This window comes from Micropterus salmoides, unplaced genomic scaffold, assembly GCF_014851395.1.
Source record: "Micropterus salmoides isolate LMB-PRFRI ecotype aquatic unplaced genomic scaffold, ASM1485139v1 Ms_hic_scaffold_20, whole genome shotgun sequence".
Taxonomy (NCBI): Eukaryota; Metazoa; Chordata; class Actinopteri; order Centrarchiformes; family Centrarchidae; genus Micropterus; species Micropterus salmoides.
The window spans coordinates 9,614,460-9,641,986 of NW_024041151.1; the positions used below are offsets into that span (position 1 = coordinate 9,614,460).

A 27,527-nucleotide genomic window follows, 5' to 3' on the forward strand; every position below is an offset into this window, starting at 1 on the left:
CATTTCTTGGCACATTACAGCCACAAACTGTCAATCAATGGAATAGCATGTATCCTGTGTGTGAATGAGAGCAAGATAACAAACAAAGAGGGACCCACTCATCAAAACATTCCTCCATTGCAATATGAGAAACTCCGCAGGGAAGGTTAAACTGCACTCAGGGGCAGCAGAAACAAGCTAAGCTATTTTGCCAAGGTTCCGCGTTTATCAGTGCTCCAAAATTATTTTCCATATTCACACAATCAAATTCTCACTAACATATGCGGTGGAACGCTTACACTCTAGAGGCTGGCTCAAGCAGGCTGAGGTAGACTTAACACAGTAGAGTACAAAACAGTACAAACTATCAGATTTTAAAATAAAGCTGATACCAATCTGTTAAAATACTGCCGAGTTGATTTTCATACACATGTAGTCACTTCATCCAATATTAAAATATTTTTATAGCCACTTTCACAAGTGTATTTGACCAAGGCTGAACAATTATCCAACCTGTGCTCACCAAGCTAATGAACAGATAGTTTGAGTGCAGGATCCTGTTGTCAATAGCGGCAGCCGTCTGCATTTCAAGAAGTCTACACACTAAAGGCTGAAAAATACCCTCCAAGGGGAAAGCAGATTTCTTGTATTATGACAGGAGGGAAAAGAAGAAGAGAATTTAAACTCACACACACACACGCATATAGATACACACATACATCCTCTGTGGGCCAGTGAAATGTGCAGCAAAAAATCACAGGCTGTCAAGCTGTGTTTACTGTGTTCTCTCTACCTGGAGGACTCTCTTCTCTTGGTTCACCTCTCATCCTCCCTCCCTCACAAATACACTTCTTTTCTGTTTTCCACCTCAAATTCAAGACAACTAGAACTTGTCTTGACTGGGCGATAGCGCTGCAAGAAAGCATCGTCTGTCTCTGGAATACAAACTGTGAATTAATGTCAATCAAAGGGCAGAAAGAAAATATTTTTTTATTTATTTTTGTCAGAAGGCGGTTCTCAATAGTGGTATATCTGACTCCCAGCTGGCCAGTGAACCATGTAATGGAGGTCACAGAGGAGGCCCACCCAGACACATACTGTATTACAGGCACAGCTTTGAATTGTCAAGCTTTATGGCTTAGTCTAAAAACACGTGTTGGTGCATGAGAGAGACAGCAAATAAGAGGGAGGGCAAAGAGAGTGTTTCCTTGTGTTTAAACGGAGACTTTAATGGGTTCACACTGAACTGTGAGGACAGTGCTGGACTTTTGACCTCTGAGATGCGGTATTTACTCAGTGTAGAGATGATGGGGTGATAAAGAGGGGCTGCTCCGTCTCCTTGGAGCAACTCTGTGGATATGAGGGAGTAAAAGAGAATAATTTCAAGCCAGAACAACTACTAGTGCAGATACAGTCAACAGTCACTTAACTTTCTGTTGACATTGAGCCCTTATCAAAAGTTGCAGACTGTTGGCTGATAATACAAAGATCACAGCAGTCTCAATTTAAAACAGAATTCAGTATTAACACCTCAAATTTGTGGAACACAGTTACCTAATGAGAAGTACAGATAATGGGAGCATCAAGCAGCACTGCACCCTACAGCTGACTTAAGATGGATTTTTTTCCACAAACATAAGAACTCTATATTCGGCCATGTTCAAGCGATAAACAGAGCTAAGGGCTCTGCTTCATGTTTAGTTTGGCACATGCATGCCTTTGTCTGCAGTGTGTTAAGTGAAGGCAGAGGAGAGGGGTGGTGGTGGTGGTAGAGGAGGAGGAGAAGAGCGGGGTGCAGAAGGAGGAAGTTTGTGTTTGTGCAGAGGGCGACACGGCAGCAACATTCCTGCGACTGCCGACTGAGATCCAACTTACTTCAATAACATCCACTAGCAGACGCACAGATATGAAGCAAACACCCCGCATAGACTTGGTGCCAGTTGATAACGTTTTGGAAAATGACATATGACAGCTCTTTGAAATATTTTCCCCTCAAATATTACAGATTACCCAAGGCAAACTTAGAATGACAGGCCCACTTCATTGGTTGTAGTTGTAGTTAAGTGTATCACTTCTGCATGATTATTAAGATCTGATCTTATGGATCAGTTTTTGAAGGGCTGTGGATGCATTTCTTCAGATCTATTTGTGCAGGATTTGTTTTTATTCCTCATGTTTTCATGTATATAGAGGTTGTATTATATCCAGACCCTGGAATTCCAACCAAAATATGAGCTGGAGGGCTTTCAAATATTTTTGTAACAAACAATCTAAACATGCGACAGAGAAAAACAGTGTCATAACCACACACATTTTCAACTTGGCTGTCCTCTCACATATATACAGTAAGTACATGTGAAAATAACTATGCTTACTTGCACATACTGTCTGGTGTATGCTGACAGGCTCAATTAAGGGTGAGCGATGGCAATGATCTTCTGTACTTCTACAGCTATTTCTCCAAAACCATTCCCTGGCTCTGGTTTGTAATCTGAGTTGATATTTATGGATTAAGGGGGATTAGCCTGCACCTGTCCCCGTTACTGGACTCTTTTGGATGCTCAGAAGCATTGCGTCTTCTGGCCCATCTCCATGATTCACCAGGCTGAGGGAAAAGAAGGGTAGACAGGGGGACAGGCTCCAGAGATGAAACAAAGATCAGAAAGTAATCCTGGGTTAAACATTGAGATGATATGAAGAGTTCCGGCGGTTTCACTTCACTTCTCCGTATTAACTGTCCCTGCCCTCTGTCATGTCTCATGCTTCCCATTATATGATCTTGGAGGCAAATTGATTACATTTTCACTTCCTCTTCCCATAACATATAATATAAATAGATGGGAAATACTTTTACTCGGTTATCTATGTTATTTTCTACACTTTTATCTCATATATTCTCCTGTCGCTTGGCCTGACTGTGCTGAAAATTACAGCAAAAATGATCAAAGAATGCCTATGTTGATTAGTCAAGCCTTTGTTGTACTGAAACGTGACCATATTCTCAGCAAGGATGCTCAGGCACAAACTGCAAAAACAGATAAAAGGGCTAATCTGTTTTAGAGAAAGCAGGGAAAGTGATTCCACCTGCTGGGAATTTTAGGTCTGAACTACTTTGCTCTAAATCTCAGTTTTTCTGTCCATTGTAGTAAATTGACACTTTGAGGCACAAATCATTAACACAGAATTGTTTCCAGCCTTCCTGTGTTTACCTGTAAATATGACTTGCTTAACGGAAATTGAGTCATTATGCTCGTCTGTGTTGTTCTGGACATGTTTCCCATCTATCAGCCTTATTTCCGTCCTCAATTCCCACCAGCAGACACACATACTCACATGGAAATCTGGCTACATCATAAACAGCCTGACAAATACTAAGCACGACGCAGTAGCACAGATCAAAACTGTTTCTTGGTAATGACCCATTGAGAATTTGATTATGTGCAATAACTGTCAGTGATAATGCATTATTGAGTTGTTGTTATTGAGTAGTTCAAACACTTTGTTGCAAGCTGCTGGCAGCAACTATTTCTTTAATTCAGTTAAATGTTATTTATATAGTAGCAATTAATAATAGAAGTTATCTCATTGCACTTTTCATATAGAACAGGTCTAGACTGTACTCTTTGTATTAATATATTCTAACATCATATAATATATATTACTGGTGTGATATTTCATGGTTTCACGCTGTTGCTATGTTGCTTCTGTTACTGCTGTGTATGGTTGGTTGGGTATGCTCTCACTGGAACAGTCACAGAGCAGTCAGAACCGACAACGTGTGTATTTAAAGGGCAGGATGATGTAGGAAAACCAGTTTCAGGCACTTACTTTCTAAAGCTTACCTCTTTGGATATATTGCTGTGGAGCTATTATAACTACTGTTGGACTCTATTGTTAGACATGTTTGTTATGTAACTGTATTTCTCTGGTTCCTATCGCTGAACTTCCTCTGCAGATGTTTCTTTCAGTTTTTCCTTCCTATTCCTGCACATTTTCTCTTTTCTTGTTTTCTTAGGTTCTTCCTTGTTTTAAGAGACTGCAGCTATTGTTCAAAGACTTAAACCTGCCTTCTCAACTGCAGCTGCTAACCTCATCCTCCAACATTTCATTTTGATGTCTTATTCAAGTAAGAAATGTTTAAGCAGCAAAGTATTTTAAAGGAATAGTCGGACATTTTGGGAAATATGCTTTCTTGAAGAATTGATAGCACTCGCATGTCTGTCTGTTCCAAATTTTGAAGCTTGAGCCAGGAGATGATTAGCTAAGGTTAGCATAAAGACCGGAAAGATGGGGAAAGAGCTAGCCTGGCTCTGTCGAAGGTAACAAAAGGTGCTCAACAGCACCTCTAAATCTCACTAATTAATAAGTTATGTCTCGTTTGTTTAATCTGTACAAAGTCTTGTTGTCATTGTGAGTTTCCTAGACAACCAGTGGGACCCCAAAAAGTGTAATAACTGTTGTTTTTATATTTTGGTTTTGGTAATGATTAAACAAACAAGACATTGTGTTAATTTGTGAGTTTAAGAGGTTCTGGTAGAGGGATAATGTTCCCTTTGGACATAGCCTTGCTTGCTGTTTCCCCGTCTCCTATCTTTAGGCTAAGATAAGCTAACCGACTGCTGGCTGTAGCTTCAGACTGAACAGACAGATGTGGGAGTGGTAATAATCTTCTCATCTAACTCTTGGCAAGAAAGCCAATAAGCATATTTCACAAAACTATTCCATTAAGAATTACAAAAATTTTTGTTTAGCTTGAGTTTCAAGATCACTTTATGGTTAGGTGAGAGTTAAAACTATGGTTAAGTTTAAAGTTTCAAAAATGACTGAGATATGAAATGAAAGAAAGGGAATGAATGTAATATATGGATGTCTTTTAAAGCATAATAAGAAAAGTGTCCACGTGTGTGTGCGTGTGCACGTTTACGCATTTGTAACACAGCTGGCAGCTGGTGTTTAGGTGAGGTGTTGCCTGCTTTTAAGTGTAAACACTGGTCAGCGGGAATAGAGTGGGATCAATGGAAAGAAAAGAAGAAGGGCAGGTTATTCCTGCCAGGGAACAACCGGCAGGTTTGAGCGATACACCTAGGGGAGGAAAAAACCCAAACCTTGATGGCAGTCTGTCTGATACCAAACAAAACAATACCATGGCGAGCAATAACAGCTCAACTCATCCAAGTAAGGAATCTGCCCAATATGAGGCAAGAAATAAGACGTAAGAAACTTAAAACCTCCACTTTTTCAGAGACCTAATTTTTCCACCAAAATGTCTCTGTGAGGAGATAGAAAACTTTACTAGAACTAAGGCAACTTTTCTGTGGAAAGTCCTTCGCAATTTAAAGCCGTTATGTGTTATACAAAGATTCTGCCAATGTAGATCAAAAAGAGACAGGACAATTCTGAACAAAGAGTTTGATTGCATCAAGAGTTTCAAAACACAGTAGCATAACAAGTCAGACCAGACAATAACGTTCTCTCTTTCTCTACCACTCTCTGTGAGATGACAGAGTCATTCTGGAAGTGTCACCAACCCCAGCGAAACAAGGGGAAACAGATCCAGAGTGATGTGAGGGTGAACCGAACGGATAAAAGATTTTCCATTCACAGATAATGATGCATACTGAGAAAACAATAACACATGAGCTCATGCATCTGCCACCTGATCTGTTCCAGTGACAGTGTATATACATCAAGAGGGGCTACAGTAACTTCCTCAAGATAAACTCACATAGCTGTTCATAGCTGTGGTGTGAGCAAAAATACAATTTTTGGTCTGTGCTACTGGGTTTCTCGAATGAGACACATTTCAGCAATATCACATCATCTGCTGAAGCTTCAGGCACATAGAACTGTTTACTCGAGAAAGGTTTCTCCTCTCAACATGAATATAATCTCACTGTTTATGCAATTCTACATAGCAATAGTCTTGTTTTAGAGATATAGTACATTTTTTGAAATTGAACATACCAGAGAGATACCAAGATCAAAGTACTTCATATTGTTGCAGAAATCCTGTAAAAATAACTAGACCCATAAAGCAGCCCTGCCTGATTTGCAACATTCAGTGCATTTAAATATGGCTGAAGCGATAACTAAATAGCTTTGTTTAATCCATAAATAAATCTATATGCAGTGCACTGTTCCGTGCGGATGATTGTTACTGCTGCACAATGCGCTTATGCTGTGGAAAAGACAACGTGATCTGATGGCGTGGACTGCAAAAAGGAGGAAGAGAGAGAAAATAGCGAGGGACAAAGAAGAGACAGGCCAGACAAGAAGACAAAAAGTGTCCAAAGTATGGGTTCATTTCAAGCTAAAAGAAAACAACAGATCTGCACAGTGTATCTACTGTAAAGCGGAACTAGCCTATGACAACAGTATGACAGCAATGCTTCAAGCATCTGAGCAGAAAGCATTCAGTCTACGCATCGAGCCCATGGAGCAGACCCAAAACAAGCTAACAGTGACATTAACGTTAGCATTTAACGTAAATCATGATTGCTAGTTGAGATGAAGACTGGCAAAGGTAAGGCACAATTCTTAGTTGTAATTGTATAACTGTGCGTTTGTTGTTATTGTTCTTTCACTGATTAGTACTCAGGTATGGGTTGTAACATTACAGTGCAATGATCTGTAGAATATTCGATTACTAAAATAATAGCTGCAGGGCTACATTTACCAGATTTCATCAGTCTCACATAAACAAGAAACATGGGTCCTGTTCTACCAAACAGGGATTGAGGCTAGCGAGGTAACCCTGGGTTTTCAGTCTTACAACAGCGGTTTCACTTCTTACTGGGGTACATCTCCATGATAACTTGTGCTGAATGGCTCAACTGCTCCGGAGCAGTTTGTTATGTACTGACCGATCAATTCTCTTGGGAAATGGCATCACTATTCATAGAAGATCTCGCAGACTGTTTGATCAACTGCTGAAGATGATTTGCTCCCAACTCTGTTTTGCATATCCAGAAACGGTTTCATTTTTCTTGTCATGTTAAGCTAAATGTTATGAGCATGTAGTTTGGTAGTCAAGTTTGATATGAATTTGGTTATTATACTTTAGGTTGCATTTCTTTCTCGCATTATATAGATGGGTCATGGAGTGCCCAGCCTTTTGCTATTTGGGTGCTGGTAATGTGGGGAGTTTTCAGTGTTGGAACTGAAGCTGTGGAGGGCATAAAGTCGACCACTATTCAAACACCTTTTTATGGTATGAATGGATTTTTCATTTTGTTGCTTTATGAAGTTTGGGTTAGTGAAGCTACAAACCGAAAGATATATTGGGTAGGCTGAATAACTTGCTTCATAGTACAGGCCCCTGGTTTCCATAATCAGGTAAGAGGATTAGGAGATCTCGATTATCCCTGGAGAAAGCAAATTTCTTAGCAATACTTAAGTATAACCAGGTTTCTAATTTGATTTTAATATTAGCATGTGCATGACCTGCAAAAGCAGATTTTTTTTGCCACTTGAGGGCAGCAGGAACACGTTGTGTACACTACACTAACATATTATCAACTTATGAAGATGAAGATGAACATGTTGCCTATTTACACATTTTAGCTAATCTGGAGCAACATTAGCATTAATTTGGAGCCCTGTTTCCGGCCAATGTAAATCTCTACTTTTAGCTCTGTTGGTCTCCACTAACTATGGAGAAAAATATCTTTCTCGTTCTGCTAAACGTTGTTCTATGTTCAGTCACTAATTGCTAACTTTGTCCACCACTGTACTTGTATAGTGTCTTTCTAGTCTTCCAACTACTCAAAGCAGTTCATAATACATGTCACATTCAGCCAGTCACACACATAATATATGATAAGTGGATGACCCACTTTAACTCCTGAGCCACAGGCGCCCCTAAAAAACAAAACAATGACTTGAAAGATGCTATTATATCTCTGTACAGCTGAGAAGAACCGCATAGTTGGATGATCACTCTCTGTCTATAATTTTTTATATAATATGATTTTAATATAATAATAATGCCCTGACGTGAATCCTCTGAAAGCTGCATTAGCATTCTATGCAGCTTCAAAAATCACTTGCTGACTATTGATTCAATTATAATATTGTCATGAGGATAGGTCAAATGACCATCCAATGTAGGGACCCACATTTTAGTTTCTAGAATGCACTGATACACAATTACACACACAGTTACCAGTTTAGGGACATACGAAGAACAACCACAACTTTTAATTTTATTACTATAGCTACAAAAAGTGTGTATCACTTCTGACAGCTGCTACTGGTCTTTTGCTTCATCTGGAAAAACCTCTCCTCACACTGTCTGTGTGTCACTGCCTTAATGTGTAGTGTGTAAAAGTTTTTGTGAGGGGAGCTTGCACTTAGCCACATAGATCAAGGCAGAGTGTGTTTTGCGTGTGTGTCTTTGTGCATATGCTCAAATGCATGTGTGCATTTGTGATCTTTTGAGGACTGTGATACAGAGGGGAGACTTCAAAGCACCTCTTTCATCAACTGGAGAAACAAAGTGAAGACACCGTATAAACCGGGCACCTACACACACTGTTGTCACTGCTGTCTGGCTTTGTCTGTCCCAATACAATAGAAGACAAACTACAGTTACTGATAATGCAAGGTTCTTTTCAGAATAATACAAGCAAGCTTCAGTTTCAGCTAAACCAAGCTATTTGTTTCTAGAAAGTTTGCATCATATCCACAGCAGATATACGGCCTTCTATACTTAATATCTTGGTTGGCAAGTTAGAGCAGTTCACTTAGAAAAAAAATCCATAGGCTGAAGAATTCAGAGATACTATTTTTCTCTAAATTCAAGTAGTCTGAGCTAAGCCTTGGGGGCAGACTTATCACTATAACCTTGCAGTTCAAACACAGTGCCTCCAGCTGTAAGTACTGGAGTACGGAGAGGCAGAAAAGCCGCAAGTGAAGAAACGTGCTCGAGGACATGGACTACCAAAAAAAAGAAATTATGCTGTGCAAAAAAATAATTACGTGGCTTAAATTGTTTCTTGTTTGCTAACAACAGAAATATTTGCAGGCAAAGCACCTGAACAGGGTAGAACCCAGCAAGTTCACACAGAGCTGAGAGCTGTCAAGTGTTGGCGGTGTAATTTGAGAGTAGCATCACCTTGTGAATAGTGACGCCAAACTGCCATCTCACTTTGTTTCTCGTGGATACACACACAAACACACACGAGCAAAAACAATAACACAATAGTAGAGTGTTGTACTGGGTTCTAAAAATAATATTACTGTAAAATTAGCTCTCATATGAACAATACCACAGAAAAACAAATTGCATCTCCTCATGTTGATTTCATTTTCATTTGAGTGCAGTCTACACATGCAAATAGAAATATTTTTTAAAAACCCCAATCAACACTAGAAATATGCACTTGCTAATGAGAATCAGACACACAGATCCTGTTGAAAATGATTATGGGCTTGTAGTGAACTACAGTGTCTCTTCTGAGTTTCATCAGCTACAGCTACAGCTACATTATGTTATAGAAACAAAGTTACTAGATTTCACTTGATTCTTGTGGTATACAAGGCTAAAACTGCACAGTAAACTCTTTTTTATAGTGGCAGTATTTATTACCCCTGCTTGTAGACAACCTGGTGCGGCTGCGGGACCGGCTTCGCTGGCGCTGCAGGCGGGACTTGCCCAGGAATCTGTAGTAGTATGAGGGTCTCCCAGATCCCTTCCTAGTGACCCCAGCCATAGTACTTGTTTCCACTCGGAAGCCCACCAACAACAAGGTATCTCAGAAGCACTGAACAGTCCTCTTGAATCTGGTATCAGTGCAGAGAAAATCCCGGCAAAGTTCTCATGGAGTGCAACTCTTTAAAAAAAATAAATAAATAAACTAATAATCCTCTTGAAGACACTCACTTCTATTTAATTTAAGTCCTCATGGAATATGCCCTGATCAAGTCTACTTCATTGTGAAACCAGTTCCCATCCAACACAACTGGAGAAAGAGACGATCAAACCATCAAATATCTACTCCTGTTCAATGCTTGTGTTCTTTCACAAGCTCAGACTTCTGCTCCACCTTTGAACACTCCCCCTCAATGTTTCCCACAGCCAGATCCCAGAGGCATGATGTCCGGCATACTGTGTGAGTGTGTATCCTGAATGACAGGAAAGCTGTTCCTGTTCCCAGTGCCAGTACACTAAAGGAATTTTGTAGACAGAAACTTAGTGCCTCTGTTTCATAAAGCAGTAAAGGACTCTCTTTTAACACCGTTAGATGCATCCAAAACCAATATCTTCAACTCTGTGAGAGAGATTATGCTATGTAGTTGAGAACAACAGGACAAAAGTTTGGGCTGCATAGAAAACATGCGTAGATAAGTGTTTCAGTGGAATGGAGTTAACAAGGCAGCTATCAGATTACAGAATGTTTTGATTCCCTCCATCAACCAAGCTAATCTGTCAGACTCACAGATAAGACAGCATCTGGTGGAGTAAACAAGTCTGACTTAAAAAGAAAATATGTCACCACCCACTGTTAGGGACTCCTGATCCAGTCTTAGTGATGTTCCTGGTTTTACAACGCAACCACTTTAATTTGCCTCCCTAGGCAAGAGAGGCATGGCAGCGAGTGAAAGCCTATCAGAAGCAGATGTAAATAGGCAGTTAAGAGTGTCTAACAGCCAATTGGAGTGTGCTCTGAAGGAGAGGGTCAGGCAGATGGACCATAGTCCACAACTAGACATTATGACACAAATGATCCATTGCAAGGATAAATGTATGTGTGCACACATAGAGGACCAAGTCTTAGTATGAGCAATTTCATATTGCAATTTAGACCTTTGAACAGAGATACAAAAGAGCATTACAGACAGAGACTTCAAGGCAGAAGTCACAGAACTGACCATACTGCAACTGAAAAGTCACTTTTGGAAAGTACAGAAAAAAACAATGATGACCACAAAGACATGCCAAAATAAAAAAGCAGATACACTAACAAATAAGTACCAAACGGTCACAAACAGGCATGGTCACAGCTGCTTGAGGAAAAAAAAAGCGCATTTCAAACAAAACCATCCAGAAACAGTAAATAAAATACGAACCTTCAAAACCTTTTTCACAGATAAAAAAAAAAGCTACTTAGAAAACCTTTTTTTTTTTTTTTTTTTTACCTGTTCTTAAGTCTTAAACACAGGGGAGAAAACTATTTAGATAAGACTTAAAAAAATGGATCACCAGATTTTTTCTCTCACTTGCCTCTCAGGGTTTTTGTATCAACAGCACCCACGGTCCCAAGATAAATGACTGTATCCATCTTCCTCTCCTGCTCTCTCAGACTCTCCCTCAGCATTACCATTCATTCTCTATTGCTGCTCAATTGTTCACTGAGATGCCGCTTGTTGTTAGTGAGAGCAGTGGGGACCATAGCGCTACATGCTGTGTTGAGCCATTACCTCACCCCATAAATTCACAACCACAGGATGCAACAGTGTGTGTATGTGTCTATATGTCTCTCAGATAGGCTTTACAGTTTCCCTGGTCCCACAGAGAGTATTTAGTAGGACCATTAGTAGGTATACATCAACCAAGAGCGAGTCACAGCCTTGTGCCGTGTGGCAGGGGGAATGTAAAGGCCTACAGGCTTCAAACTGCTGCCGCAGGCCCCATGAAACACCCTGAAGACACTGTTAACATGTTCCCTCACTCTGAAGGAGAAACCAGTGATATACACAAAGTCTGCCATGGTTTTAAGATCTAGCCTGTAATGTCACATAAAGACACACAAATCAGGTTTCCAACTGAACTCATATGGCTAACAGTAATTCCAATTCATGCACACAAAAGAGACACGTGTGAGGCCAGACTACTTTTTTTAAATTACAAAGCAGACTGATTTGTCTTGCCTGCATAATAGTCACTGTGGGAATAGCTGCCTACAATGAGTTCTTGTTAGACAGGGCAGGAGCCTATAGACGGCCAGACCAGAGAATCGGGGTCATTCAGAATTTGTTTGCTGCTGCTGGCCTCCTCTGGGTCGACAACAAAGACACCAGTGAGCAGCGAAAGGGCCAACAAAAAGGTAAAGTAAACCACATGTTTTTGTTTTAACGTGAATGCTAGTTGTAAACTCATGCGTCATCAAGTATTCCCAAAACTGGTCTGTAATGGTGAAAATTGGCAGCATTAGAGGAAGCCAAATACTCTACAAATTTTAAATAGCATGAATAAGAACAAATTGTTCTTATGAGTCCTATTTTGAGATTGAGAATCATTAAGCTACAAATCAAATTTAGTCGTCATCAAAATGTTTTATACAAGGACGTAACACCTAAGAGGAGACATTAAAATACTGAAGCTAGTTAGTCTTCTGGCCAATAGCATATATATATATACACATACATATTGTCTGGGCCTCTACTGATCTCTATTGTTGTCCAAGAAATGCTATTAAAAAAACACATACAAGTGTGTTAATTTTGGAATACCACATGTGTATTGATCCCCCGCTGAAAACACAACAAATGCACCATTTAATTTTGTTTGAGTAACATTTGCTAAAAACTACACTGCCCAGCTGTTTTAGGAATGTATTTAGCTCTTGTAAAATATGAAATTACATTCATCTTCAGTATAAACCAACGGGCTTAGGGCTGATTGTCCCAGACAGTATTGAGACCGACTAACACATTGTTGGTTTTGGCGTTTTTGTTGACAGAAATATTCAATTTGCAGCCTTGTCTTGATTAATATAATGCTGTTTAACTTGAATGCCATTTCTACTTGAATACTTGACTGGGATATAATAAAGATAATACTGATGTGCAAGTTTCTTTACACACTTTGGCATTACTTCAAAACCAGATATTTCCACTAGTTATTTAATAGACCACTTTCCAGTCACTCAGCATACTGAATTGTTAATCCACTAGAGCAGAGTGCAAAAGGTTTGGAGTCTTGCAGGCGGATACAGACACACAATGACTTGAATATAAATATATTCAGAGGAATGCATTTAGTTTACTGTTGTTCTGAACTGCACTGATCAACACAAGCCATTATGTGTGCTAACAGAGTACAGAACCATCAAGCAGGATCCAAACATTGAGTGTGATGTTTGCAAGTGAACTAATGTACAGCCAAAGGGATGAAATTACTTCCTGTTCCTCGTTATGACCAAAACACCAAGGACTTAATGACAAAGCCCAAATGTTAAGGTGTACTTCAGCATATGGGCCTAAATGATTCTATGTTTCCCAAACACAATAAAATATCTTTTGGAAATTGAAGGAAAGAATTTTTCTGCCCCTTGAGGCCAGAAAGAATCCCAAAAAGTAAAATTAAAAATGTCTTACCTGTTGAAGACACCAATTGAGGGAAGAGTCGAACATGGCACATGGCAGCAAACAAGAAAAAAAAAGAAAAGTGCAAGTTAGTATAACTGAGTATAACCTTGTATCCAAGGTTGACTTGAAAGAGTGCTGGTACTTTAAAGAGTTCAGTGTGTATAGCTTTAACAATGCATAGTAAACGTAACCCATCACTAACAATGACATTTTTCACCTACTGTGTGTAGGTTGGCATATTGTACTGAGGGTAATGGTGCAAGAAAAGTACATACTCGCCTACACGGTATATACACCTTTAACACCTGCTCAGGGTCATTCTAGTTTCTTCCACAAATTTCAACATCAGTTACACACACAAGTACACGTATACACACAAGCAGACAAAATTAAAACACAATGAACAACTGACTGAGATAGCAGAGCAAAAAGCCTTCTGAGGATTAGAAATATATTGCTGTGAATAAAAATGAAAACATTTTTAGCTCTCAAACATTGCTTAGAAATGGTGAAGTATCCAGCTGAGGGGAAAATTGAACTAATTCCACTTTTAGAGCGAACAAAAAGATAGAGAGAGATATATTGATTCTTAACACAGCTCACTCTGTTGTCTCCACACGGTGGGTCTCACAAAGAAAGTGGCACATACTGGCTATTACACAGAGGGATTAGACTGCACTTGAACAACAGAGCAGAGCAGCATGTGATAAGAACCCATAAAGATTCAAGGATTGAGAGTCTGGGCAAAAACGTGTTCATCTAGAAATGACAAAACATATAGGTATGGATTATGAGCAATGGATAAGCCAGAATTGATGGCTACTGCTTCTTGAATGTCCCCTTGGAGATAATAGTTTACCCTCTAAAAAGACACTTTGACTTTATTATAAATAATAATGTTGCTACTGCTTTGGTGTAAACAGCAACAAACACTTAAAGATTTTAGACAGAGAAGATAGTGAGCAGTGTTTTTCTTTCTTTCTCTCTCTCTCTCTCTCTCTCTCTCATCCTGATACTGTACAGCTGAACGGGTGGGGCAGTATTGCATTATACAGAGAGATGATTCTGTTAGCTCACCCTCACTGATATAAAGTGGGTGGACAAAATAACAGAAACGCCACCACAAACTGCAGCCTCCAAAATGACCATACAGTTAAATCAATGCCTCTCTAAAACGGTTTCAACAAAAACTGAACATTTTAACATTTATGAACTAATGATTGTTTTCATTATTGATTAATTGAGCAATTCACTTTTCAATTAATCATTTAGTCTGTATATGTCAATACGTCTATGGCAATGTCACTGCTAAATGTTTGACATCTTTGTATGAAAATATTTGCAAATAGTTTTTCTATTGGCTGACCAATTGACTGTTTCAGCTCTAGATATAGATACTATTCTTAATGTACCTGAGTCTTATAAAGCAATAACAGACTTTGATTATGTGGAACACACATCTGCAAGGTGTACAGTGGGCTGTGGAATGAGTCAAATGGCAGATCAAAGCTGCATCAATACTGTCCCCTTCTGGTGAACACTGTAATGTACAACTGATGGTAAAGGAACTCATGGCACTTTAAACCATTCTGAACTTGCTAGATGGCTTTAACAGATGCAGACACATAACATGCACAGTGGGAAGGACTGTGGATCACCATACCACAGAACCAGCATTTATTGAAACATGTTGCAAGTCCCTTAAAAAAACAAAATGACTACACTGCACTAGAATATTTATTCCAATTCTGTTTTCTTGTTGTGGTTGGTTTGGTTGTACAGAAACACAGTATGAAAGTCAGAAAACAGATAATCACATGGTTTTAGCCTTTGGCAGATATATTATTGTGGTCCACTTTGATACATCATGCTGCCCACTCTGACATGTTAACATCTAAATGACTGCTGTCCAATTAATTCCTAATCTGAATTAATCCACAACCATTTGGTGGAGAAGGGACAAACAGATGGAAACCAACGACCCCTCTCTAACAATAGATAAAAGAGGAGCGCATCTGTTCTCGAGCAATTCTTTTTAATCACAAAGAAAGTGGAGTGTTTGAGTGGATAAAAGGGATGCCTGTAAGAAGAGCAAAGCCCATCTGAAATCTTGGGTTAACTGAAATGACATTTAACAAATACAAAGACACTTAACATATATTTTAATTTAATTTAATTTAATCTGATTTTTATACAGTTAGTAAGATGAAACATTTAAACCAAGAAAACCAAGGTTTAATAAAAATGTATTGAATATCTTTAAAAACAGAATTGCTGGCCAAGAAATAAATAAAAAAATAAAAAATATCCTCATAATTTCATATTGGTCTACTCTGGTGTCTGACTTATTACACTTCTATGTCTACTATGAAACTGTACTTTAAGTCGAACCACATCCAACCAGAAGCTGAAGAGGTGACGGTGAAGTGATGCACTGCTGAAATTTTGATTTGTAGTAAGATGTAAAATATTAATGTCTAAAAGTGTATGTTTGGTTATTATCAGTGTCTGTATGTACAGTGTGGGTTACTTTTCAAGACATCCACAACTCCCAAATCTAGAGAATCAGTCATCAAAGTTTGCCGACATAAAATACATCTCTCTCTGAACACAAAGTTTAATAATACTTCTGCTGCTATAGTGACAGACTGGTGCCATCTATCCATGCTGTCTTTTCTTCCTCCTCTTATTCATGCCTCCCGCTCCCTCTTGGCCCCAGAGTAAAGGCCAAATTGCCGAATGTCCTGACTCCCGTCCCAAGCCAAACTCATTATACAAGACTTGAGGCAGACAGAGAACAGAGGAATCTGTGTGACACTGTTGGACAAAGACAAACCCAAGATGGAGGAGGAGGAGGAGGAGAGGGGTTGGACTTTTTTCTTCTCGCATGATTAAAAGAAATAAAGAGCACAAATGTGAAGTGAGAGAGGGAGGAAGAGATGAGAGAGGGCTCACTAATGAAGCAACCGCTTCAGACGAGCAGGGAAAGACCCCTGGCAATGTTGTTTTCAAATTGAATATCAAATGTGCCACAAAGGCACACACAGTCATGCACCACCATGCTCAGTCACAAGCAAATTCTATTCATATAGGACATTCTGTGCATGCACAAACACAAGTATAATAGTAAAATTATTTGTATCATCATAGGAAAACAAGTGATTTTGGAGAATTCGTGGTTTCAGTATGACAGGGTAATCTAAAAACTGCATGTTACTTCTGCTAGGGTTGGGCAATAAAACAATAATGATAATTATCGCATTGTAAATTTCCTCAATAACAATATAATAAATGTTCAATATATCATCAATAAGTATTTGGTTTATTGTTATTTTGTTGAGGAAAAGGCCCTGAAAAAAGATTTACTGATCATATTTGTTGAAATAGATTTTATCACAATTGTTCTGAATGTACTGTCTCAGATTTGTGAAGTGATCCATTGTTTGGAATCAAGTGTTTGTTCTGACCAGAAAGAAAAGTTCAAAACCACAATTAACTTTCATTTAGGAGCAAAAATCATCCTTTAAACTTGAAAGAAATAATGATTTGACGTATATCGTGATAATTATAGATCAGGAATGATATGAAATGTTTTTGTCGCGATAACATTTTTGGCCATGTCACCCAGTCCTAACCTCTGCCACCCTAACCAATGTATGGGATTGTCATCTGAAACCGTTTTTATTTATTTAATTACCATTTTTTTTAAAAAAGGGAAGTCGAACAGAGACACAGGCTCTTTTACAAGGTCACTAAATACTGTACATGCTACGGCACAATTGCACCCAAAAAGGGGAATTCAATACTGTAATAAATATCGAAAAGCATTCTCTTCAAAATGTTCATTATAAAATGTCGACTATTCTGAATCTCAGTTCAGACAGTTGGGTACGCTTCAACAACAGATGAGCAGACACAAAAGAGAGAGAGAAAAAATCAGTAAATAGGACATTAACAGCTAACAGAGCTCACAAGCAGGCTGTCATCCATTTCTGGGAGGTGACCTGGCAAATACATGACAATTGTCTGCTACTGCAGTCGACTTCTGAGATCCTGATTACTCACACTTATCCATTTTAACTTATTTATTTATATCTCTTTCTCTCCCTTTCTTTCGGTCTATAAAAAGCTTATAACTGTTATTATTATTATTATTTGTAATAAGGGTTTCACATGTACACAATGTAATGTGAACAATGTCCTTCACACCGAACAATTTCAATAGATCTTCTTTAGAACTAGGCTATGTGTTATCATATATCTTCACACTGCACATCCAACATCGCTTCTGGGAAGTGGCAAACAAAGAACAATTATCAACAACTATATTTGCAATTAAGTCAAAAAAGCAAAAAACATTTTTTAAAAATACGAAAATAAATTGCATGAGCACGTTTTGGATAAACGGAAAAAACGCTACTTAACAATATGCTACCACCTTGCTAAATTGTAGTTGAGTATCATTTAATAGCCTATAGTGTTATTTCATATTGTGTTAATTTGCAGTCTGGCTGTGTGGATTTCAGCTTAGCTTGTGGTCTCTCCTGTGGCTGTGTATCTCTCACCCTCCTCCATTGGTGGGCTATAGATCTTATAGGTCTCACAGAGACCCACAACACAATAGTGAAGCTCAGACCAGCGAGAGGATCCTATGAGCTTGAGGTCTGCATATACCATTTCTGTTTACAGAGTACCAGCTATTTTATATAGCACTGAAAATTGTCAACTAATGCTCATAGTTAGAGTGTGCGTGTGTGTAAAAGCATGGGACTGAATTGTTTAAATGCAATAGGCAAGAAATGACTTCTTTATGACCCAAAGTCCTCAAAGTCTCCTCCAGTTTTTCTCTGTCACCATTCAATTAAATTCAGTAAATTTCACATACAGTTATTTTATTATTATTATATGGATAGTAAAGTGTACACAGAAAGAGGTATAAATATGTTCGCATCACTAGATAAAATTCGAACTAGAAATGCAGCTAACACTTATTTAATACTTAATTAACCTGTCAGTATTTTGTTTGATTAACTGATAAATCATTTTGTGTAAGAAAATTGTGAAAATGCCCATCACCCTTCCCAGAGTCTAGAGTAACTAGTTTAGAGTAGAGTCTTCCAATAGCTTTTTTTTGTCTGATCACTCCAAAATCCAAAGATATTGCCTAAACATCACATTTATAATACTGGAAACAAAGAATGTTGGGTATTTTGGCTTGATTAATCCTTGGCAATTAATTATTTGTTGACCGACTTATTAACTTTTTATACAAATTCTATTACTTACTCTGTCTCTCACACACTAAGTGACACAGTACACACTGTGAGGCCATGTGCAACATTCATCAAAGAGACAATGTCAGGATTACTGTGTGAATACCCCACATTCTGCTGTTGACATTTAAGCTTACACAGGGAAATCTGTTCCAATAAATTCTCTATAGATCAAAAGAATAAGCAAACACACTGGGACCAGCAAAACAACACACACGAGAAAGGATCATAGAATGCATGGCTGGCCACAGACAAACTCACATCAGCACACTCATCTCGACCTAACACAGATAGACTGAGACTTCATTGATCCCGCTGCGGGGCATGAGCCTATACACATGTTCATATGTGCACATGTGTGCAAAAACACACACACATAGGGTGTAAGCTCTACGCAGATATTCACTGTCCATCTCCTTATAGTAATCCCCTTCTTATTTAATCTACAGTGCAATTCAGCTTTAAATCCCAGGTCAAACAATATGCTATGAGAGGGGGATGGAAGAATAAAAGCAGAAATTAGTGTTGTACTGTGTTAGCAGGCTTTTCTGAAACTTTCCAGTATGCCAAATCATGTGAACGCAAGGCTGAGGTTGTTTTTTGGCTACAAAACAAAAACAAGACAAAACTCTCTTGAGCAGTACCATAATTTGAATTGTCTTTTGAAGATAATGAACTGAAAACTGCATGCTACTGTGAGTTCTCTTAGTATCATAGCTTTGTCAAAATAGCAAATTGGTAGAGTTTATATAAGGTGCTGCAATACTGTGCCCAAAATTAATCCAGATTATTTCTTAGAAGACATCTGTAACAGGCTGTAAACGTGGGGGAAAAAATTAGAGGACAGGGAGAGTCGGGAAGCTGGATTTATAGGAACATGTCATTACAGAAGTGGGACTGTAGTGCTTCAATTATCCTCCTCTTAGTTCATTCCTAAGCTTTATTGCTGCTCTTTATAACATCCCACTCTCTTTGTACATGTAAGAAAGAATCACCATTCCTCGTTCTTTCTTTTAATTGCTCACTTTCTTTTCTTTGCTCACTCATAGTACTGTTCACACTTCCACACTGCGCCAAACTCTACTGAAACAAGCAAATGTGGGACAAAACCATACACGCCTGTGCTGATATGCTGACGTGGCATTGAATGGAGTAGATTACATAAATACCTACATATCTCATAATATCTGTTTACCATTACATTTAATAAAACTTAATGTTCTTTATGTTGGAATTCATGGAATTCAGTAACAGCCCATGTAAGGGTCTCTACTTCTAATTCAGCCACAGAGACTTCATTGTCATATGAACAATAGGCATAATTTGTGAAATGGCCATGTGAAATTCAAGTGGGCCAGAGTGAGGCTAAGGAGGGGTGACTAGGGATTTGGCAGTGATACAGGCAATACTGAGGCTGGCAATTAATGGTACTGTAAAACTTCTCTATCCATCAACCACTGACCTTGTAAGACCCTGATATATGCAAATGCACTGACTGTTATTGAGCTCTCACCTGCATGTACACAGTCTGGCATACAAGCATCTGCTTCCATATTCCTAATTTTAGTGGCCAAATTAAGTCAATGAATTTTTTTTTTGTACAGTACAAACTCCATTAACTTCCATTGTATCTGTGACATTTCAGAAACAGAATCTATCTAAATTGCCAAATACAACAAAGAAGAAGAGAGAACATGTTGTTTTATTTTATTTATCTATTTAGTTTTTGGTAGTGTGGGTGAAGCTCCTAAGAATAAATCTGGGGGGGGGGGGGGGGGGTTACCACTGTGAAGTCCCAAAAGACTTCAGTCTGACACCCCAAATGGGTCTAAACTCAAATTTACTGTTTTTTGACCTCTGACTTTTTAAAGGTAAAGGTACTTTATTGTCAGATTCGTGTAGCAAAATAGCAATACTTTGGTTTATAACCACATAACTCCAAAACTAATTATATTTCCACTGGCCTCAGCTTTACTTTGTATTTTGTACTAATTAGCAAATGTTAGCATGCTAACATGCTAAACTAAGCTGGTGAACATGGGACATTATACCTGCTTAATTGCAGCATGTTAGGATTGTCAGTGTGACCATGTTAGCATGCTGACATTAGCATTTAGCATGAAACACTGCTAGCGACTTCGTTCCCCACAGGGACCGTTTCAGAAGAGTAGTACATATTTAGTTTGTATCTGTCTGAAAGACCAGTTCATAAAACAGCATTGCTCCTTCATATCTGTCAGATAAAGTAGTAGTAACAGCAAGCAACAGGAACAAGTGAATTGGAAAGAGGTGCTTATTTCAGTTTGGGAAAACCTTAAAGCTAACAGCTGATCGAGTTCAGCAACACCATTTCAATTTCCTGTCACCTGGACAAAGCCACACACAGACATACTCAAACACGAAGCAAGCACAAACATCAAAACAGGCACTTAAAGTGAATTCTATTTGCCAAAGAGTGTGGCCTGTAAGTGTAGTCATCACTGATCAGCAACACTTTTTTCTATTATGGGAATCCACATCCAAGCTATAAACAGCAATCTCACAGTCTCTCTCTCTCCAACACACATGCACAGACACATTGTGGGTGTGTTTGTGTGGATGTCTCTGTCCTTCGCAGATGAAATGGCAGTTGTGGGGGCAGTAGAGGGAGGAAACAGGCAGAATTGGAATTCTGTATTTTAACACCTTCATACACTTCACTCAGGGACTGCACCTTTTTCTCAAAGTTGTGCAGCCCCAATAACAAAAGGTCCAACTTCTGCTTGTATGTGTGTGTATGTGTTAGTGTATGTGTGTAGCTATTCAGAGAGATCGAGGGCAGGACACAGGAGGAGTACAACTATCTGGGACAGTGCAGTCTCCACCAGTGTGTTCTACAAAGACACTGACAAGCAACTGTAGCTCAATGTTACACTTAAAATCAGGTTATTATGACCTCAGCAAACTCAAAAACACAAACTGGACTAAACTAAAATACTATGGTTGTTGAGTGAGTGCGAGTATGTATGTGTGTGTGAAGGGTCAAAATGGGAGGTGGGGATTTGTGACAGGAAGTAAGGTACGTTGGAGGGAAAGCGAACCTTTGGGAGTAGAGCTCATTTTCCCCTCCTTCCTGTTTTCTGTTTTGTCTCAGCATGTTAGGCCACCTTCTTACATCATCAACATCATTTCTTTCACTCCCACGGTGTGTGTGTGTGTGTGTGTGTGTCTGAATGTGATAAACTGAGAGGACACTGTGAGATAAACTGAGAAGGAGAACTGATAAACAGAGACCAGAGAATATTTTCCTTTGTAAGTACAATAATCCATCATGAAAGGTGTGTTCAGAAAGTGTCATGTATCTTAAACAATACTGTTGCTGTAAGGACACCCTTTCTCTGTAAATAAACTAAAATCCCCCTACATGAGAAAATTTCCTGTGTCCAGGAAATCAACTTAATTAATCCCCATAACATAAAGCAGCATCTGTCTTTTGACTGTGTGGAATTGAGCCCCTTGCTGGCTACCATAAAAACAATAAAAACTGTGCCTATGAGAAAAGAATTCAATCTTGCACTTTGTATGTGTTCATGTGAGTTTCTGTGAAAAGAAAAGTCAGGATGTAAGGAGGGACTTCTTCCCTGAGTTAGTCCCCGTCTCCCCAACTTTCTCTCAAGTCTGTATGTAAAATATACAATACTTTTTTATCTTCTTTAATAATTTATTGCTTCATTGCTCTGTGAAAACACTGCAGGCCTCAGATCATTTTAGATGAACCCTCACTGCCCCACCAGCCTTGGATGAATATTTATAAGTGTGATAGTTGTTTTGTGGTGTCTCTGAATGCTCACTGACATGAGACAGGTTAGCAAGACTTTAATCTCAAGTTCAAGGAGCTTTTCATCTGTGGTGGTGCCTCATACATTAGAGAACAGTCAAAGGTGCACTTCGACAACAATAGCATTGTAGTTGAACAACTTTGTTGAGCTATTTTTTCTAGAGGCCAGTGTGTGTCCATGCCAGGTTTTTCAGGGGTCAACCTGCATATTCTCAGGGCGTGCAGTAGAAGGACTAGTGCATGCAAACAGTGTGTGCTCTTTTCTCCACTCCAGTTTAATTTTGTTTTGACAGCCAAGGGCCAGGCTCAGTACTGGGGTTCTGTCTCCACAAATTTTATTGGTAACCAGTCTGTCTGGGACTCTGTGATGAAAGCCTGTTTATCTGTACATCAATGTCAAGGAAGATTTTAAAAGAGTGAGAGGAAAAATATAAAAGAGCAAGAAACAGCAAAGATTCCTCATTTGCAATGCTTTGGGACATTTTCTTACAGAATATTGCGAAAATTGCATCAAGTAGAGGTTTTATTACAACATTGGTTTTATTTTTGTCGTTTTGGCTATCATTCCTTTTCGCAAGGCAGGCATTATACCACGGCGAAATGGCCAGTGCCACTGATGCCCTGCAGCATGGAATGAAACATTGCTGTCAAAAAAACTTTTTCTTACCTTATCCAAAGAAGGTTAAAATCAAGGGCAACTGGAAGTGGTTGAAGATACTAGAAGACGTTTAGTCCCTCATCCAAAGGACTTCTTCAGTTCTGACTGACTGGTAGGGAAACTCAGCTATTTAACCTTAGTGGGGTCGTTTGCCAGGATCGTTGAAATCACTGGTTCGTTAGTGTTCCTGGCTGTTGTAACGACAGTTGTTATGGTCGTCAGCACTACACGAGGGCAAGACTGAACTACCGTCGTTGGCATCCTCACCTGAGGCCAACTGGTTACGTTGAGTTTCCTGGGTCGTGATGAAAGGACCGCATTGTAGCATTACAGAAAGCCCACACACACACAGACCAATACCTACGCTTCGATTCCCACCACCCACTGGAGCACAAGCTAGGGGTCATGAGAACGCTGCACCACAGAGCGGAAAACATACCAACAAGCGCCCAAGCCAGAGAGAAGGAACAGAACCACCTGAAGGGAGCACTTACAGCCTGTGGATACCCTAAATGGACCTTTGTGAAAACAGCCACAAGATCCAGGAAGAACAAAACTACAAGGGAGGAGGAAAAGAAGGTCAAACGCAACAACATTTTGATTCCATACGTGTCTGGAGTATCAGAGAAACTCAGGAGGATTTTCAACAAACACAACATCCCTGTGTTTTTTAAACCCAAGAACATGCCAAGACAGATGCTGGTACACCCCAAAGACCGCACACCCAAACACAAGAAAAGCAATCTAGTGTATGCGGTCCAATGCAGTGAGGAATGCACAGACCTGTATATTGGGGAGACTAAACAACCACTACACAAACGCATGGCTCAACACAGAAGGGCCAACTCCTCAGGTCAAGACTCTGCAGTTTACTTACACCTGAAGGACAAAGGACGCTCGTTTGAGGACCACCAGGTGCACATTTTAGACAGAGAAGATGGATGGTTTGAAAGAGGTGTCAAGGAAGCCATCTACACCAGGGTTAAGAAGCCGTCGCTGAACAGACGAGGGAGTCTACGCCACCACTTATCCCCCACTTACAATGCGGTCCTTTCATCACGACCCAGGAAACTCAACAAATGTAACCTATTGGCCTCATGTGAAGATACCAACGATAGTCGTTCAGTCTTGGCCTCCGGTAGTCCTAACGAGCATAACGACTGTCGTTACAACAGCCAGGAACACTAACAAATCAGCAGTATCGACGATCCTGGCAAACGACCCCACTGAAGTGAAATAGCTGAGTTTCCCTACCAGTCAGTTAGAACTGAAGAAGTCCTTTGGATGAGGGACGAAACGTCTTTTAGTATCTTCAACCAAGTCCAGTTGCCCTTGACTTTAACCTTCTTTGGATAACTATGACCTAGATGACTGAGAATCTTCACAGACTTTTTTCTTACCTTGTGTGCATTACCATGTGTAAACAGGAAACAGCAAACTTGGAAACTGAAAAAACTTCAATTAACGTCACACACACAATAATCGGTGATTAAACAGTGTTATGAGTCTGTATTAAATTTGCTGTATATCTGATCCACCAACCAGCAGGTATTTTAGTGAGAAATCTTATTTTTTGAAACAGTTCGTCTCTCATTCCCTTTGTCTTTTCACACTAAAATCAGGCTAGTAGTGGTTGAGGTGACAAAATCCAAAATGTAAAGTTTGTATGGAAATACAGTTTATCTTTATGTATTATATTGAGGTCGAATTGACATGAAGACTGTCGACATATGTCACATTTCTGAAAGAGGGTTTGGTGTAATATTTTTCCCGGAGAGTGCAGGGAGCTTCAGTTTAATTCAAACTGCTGATACTGTACATTTTTAAAGTTTTTTTACCACTACAGAAACCCTGTAACTGCTAAAGTATTATTAGGTTGTCTAATGTTAACTACAGTTAGTTACGAGTTTGATTAATGGTTTACAGTCTAATAATGCGTGTTTGTCTTGATTACTGACAATGGCCTATCGGGCTAACTGTACTATTTCTAACGGCAGTGTCAGTCAAAAATTCAGTGTACAGTTTTAATGTAGTCAATGCATTGACTCCTGCTTGCTGATTGCATACTGTTTTGTCTTCATGCAAAGTAATAACCACTTATCGCACAATTGGTTTTGGCCATGGCGTCCTACATTTTTGCCGCGATTCCCCCATAAATTTTTATTTGTCAAAGGCCAAAGTGACCTTGCCCTAAAATGACTTAATTCCAGTAATAATAGTAATGCACTCATCAAATTAACTACTGTGATTTAGGGACACAACAACATCTCTAAAAGGAAGTCGGACAAAGCCAGAAACACGAGCAGTCACACTACAATATCAGACAGGTTGACAACCCAGGTCAGTCAAACTTATTTGGAAAACGAAACAAAGACAAGTGTTTTCCTGTAAAATGAGAGATTATTACTGACAATTCAAGTGCCCTCACTTTCTGTTTTACCTCCAAATAAAGTGGTTTACATAATCTGTCTTAACTGGTGGCTTGTCGTGTCAGACATTGTTGCAACGTCGCTATGTTCCCAGTTCTCAGCAAAATAACTTGGTGGGTACAAAGTTATTCTAACTGATAAAAATGATGGCCAAAACTACTACAAAAACAAGATCCAAGGTCTAATAAACCAGAATTATCCCTTTAAAAGTTGTAGAGTATAGAGTTTTTGCTTTTATGTGTGTCTCGATGTGTAAATAATACAGTGTTATTCTTCAACATGATGTGAGTGATGTCATTCAGAAACAGGTCATACACACTTGCAGCTCCTATGCCATTATTTTGAGGTGATGTGAAGGCAAACATACACACACGAAAACCCTAAACTAACATCTAACTTTAAAAGAGTGTGCGATAATAAAATCTTAAAATAGACAGCGAACCACTGCTTGAGACACACAGACAAGAGCCCTGAAGTATTTGCTCTTTATCTCTTGGCTCATTGAAACTCAATGGGTGATCTAGCGCCTTGTGAATCAACAGACTTTGTCAGACTAGAAGGCACACACAAAAAATGGCCCACCTTTACATATACACAACACAAACACTACATTACGCAGTCTCACAGAATATCAACCACTTGTGAGGTATTTACATCCTAAATGCTCCCAACAACAGTGTCATAGCAATAGGCCACATTATGTAAAAGGAGTATGACTCATTGCTTAAGCAATTTAAATATAATTTTATTGAAGTGTTTCCACATTACCATACCATAATTAGTTCCGTGACAACATTTTAAATTCACCTTCTTCCATAATTTCTGTAGCGTTGTAGTACTCAGGTTTAATTTGTGAATTTGAATGACTCTATTTAAGCTAACTAGAAGAAAGGCAGACAGTAATGATGTCATTCAGAGAAAAAAATGTCTGTGCTGCTAAATAGACAGTGAATAACAGAACAACTCCTGGGACATCTATGAAAGCTACCAAGGTAATTGTACTGGGATATGAGAGTATTTTCTGATTCACAGCTTGAAGTGCTACCATTAAATAAAACTAATTTGGATGAAGTGTGTCAAACAAACATTTGTTTATGAGTAACTGGGTCATTAAATGTCAAAAAGGGTGGTGATGGTGCAATGGATAAGACTATGCCTTTGGTGTGAGAGACCCAGGTGATGTGAGAGACCCGGGTTCAATCCCCCACTGTGACCCATCCACCAATGTGTCCCTGAGCAAGACACTTAACCCCTAGTTGCTCCAGAGGCGTACGACTTCTGACATATATAGCAATGGTAAGTCGCTTTGGATAAAAGCGTCAGCTAAATGAGTAAATGTAAAAACAAACTCCAAAAAAGTCTCAGTTGTAGACAGATAGTAGATCGTTTCTCTGTTTGCAGCTATTTTTTTTTTACCAACTTTCAATACCACCATAATTGTACTGAGAACATACAAGCATCTACTGTAACTACATCTGCATGCAGCAGCGGCATGCAGCATATGTGCAGACACTGCAATGTGCCTAGTCAAACTCTAAGCCTACATGAATACAACTTGAGGCACAGTGAGCACATATATCCGTTTATCTGGCAGCTCCAGTGGAGGGTGTGCACGTCAAATAGCTCAGTCAAAGCCCTTGTTGAGGGCCAGATCTGCTGAGAGGGGCCACAAAATTAAATGATTAACTACATATGGACTACAGCTGGATTATTAATTAGAGTCAATATATCAACATACTATAATGTTATTATGTTATTATGAGATGTGAGTAACAGCTTATGCCTTGAAGCACTCTTCCTCCACTCATGTACACACCGACATATAAAGAGTGCTAATATGAGCACTGTAATGGTGTGTGCTTACGACAAACAGGTGAAGAGATACACCTGTGAAAGCTGAAGGTTTGGGGCAATGATTTTAATATTTTACTAACCTTTTCAATCAAATATGCAATAGTCATGTAAGCTCTAGGACCATGGTCCAAAACGAATAGGTTTCTCCCCTTGGAAGCGCAAACGTGCACAGTAGATTTCACACAAATTGTGACATCTTTAGATAT

The 27,527-nt window shown here is 39.1% G+C and overlaps 1 protein-coding gene across 8 annotated transcripts in view; it reads right to left on the reverse strand.

Moving 5' to 3' along the window:
* The window catches only part of dab2ipb (DAB2 interacting protein b), a 131,449-nt gene that overhangs the window by 84,595 nt on the left and 19,327 nt on the right, over positions 1–27,527 (reverse strand). For 2 of the 8 annotated variants that reach the window (XM_038733371.1, XM_038733369.1), the window contains exon 1: positions 9,569–10,016. The exons of the other annotated variants lie outside the window; for them this stretch is intronic. In XM_038733371.1, the coding sequence (XP_038589299.1) occupies positions 9,569–9,692 (124 nt within the window). In that variant the 5' untranslated portion in view covers positions 9,693–10,016. Of the gene's footprint in view, positions 1–9,568; positions 10,017–27,527 lie in introns of those variants that run through there. 8 annotated transcript variants of the gene reach the window in all.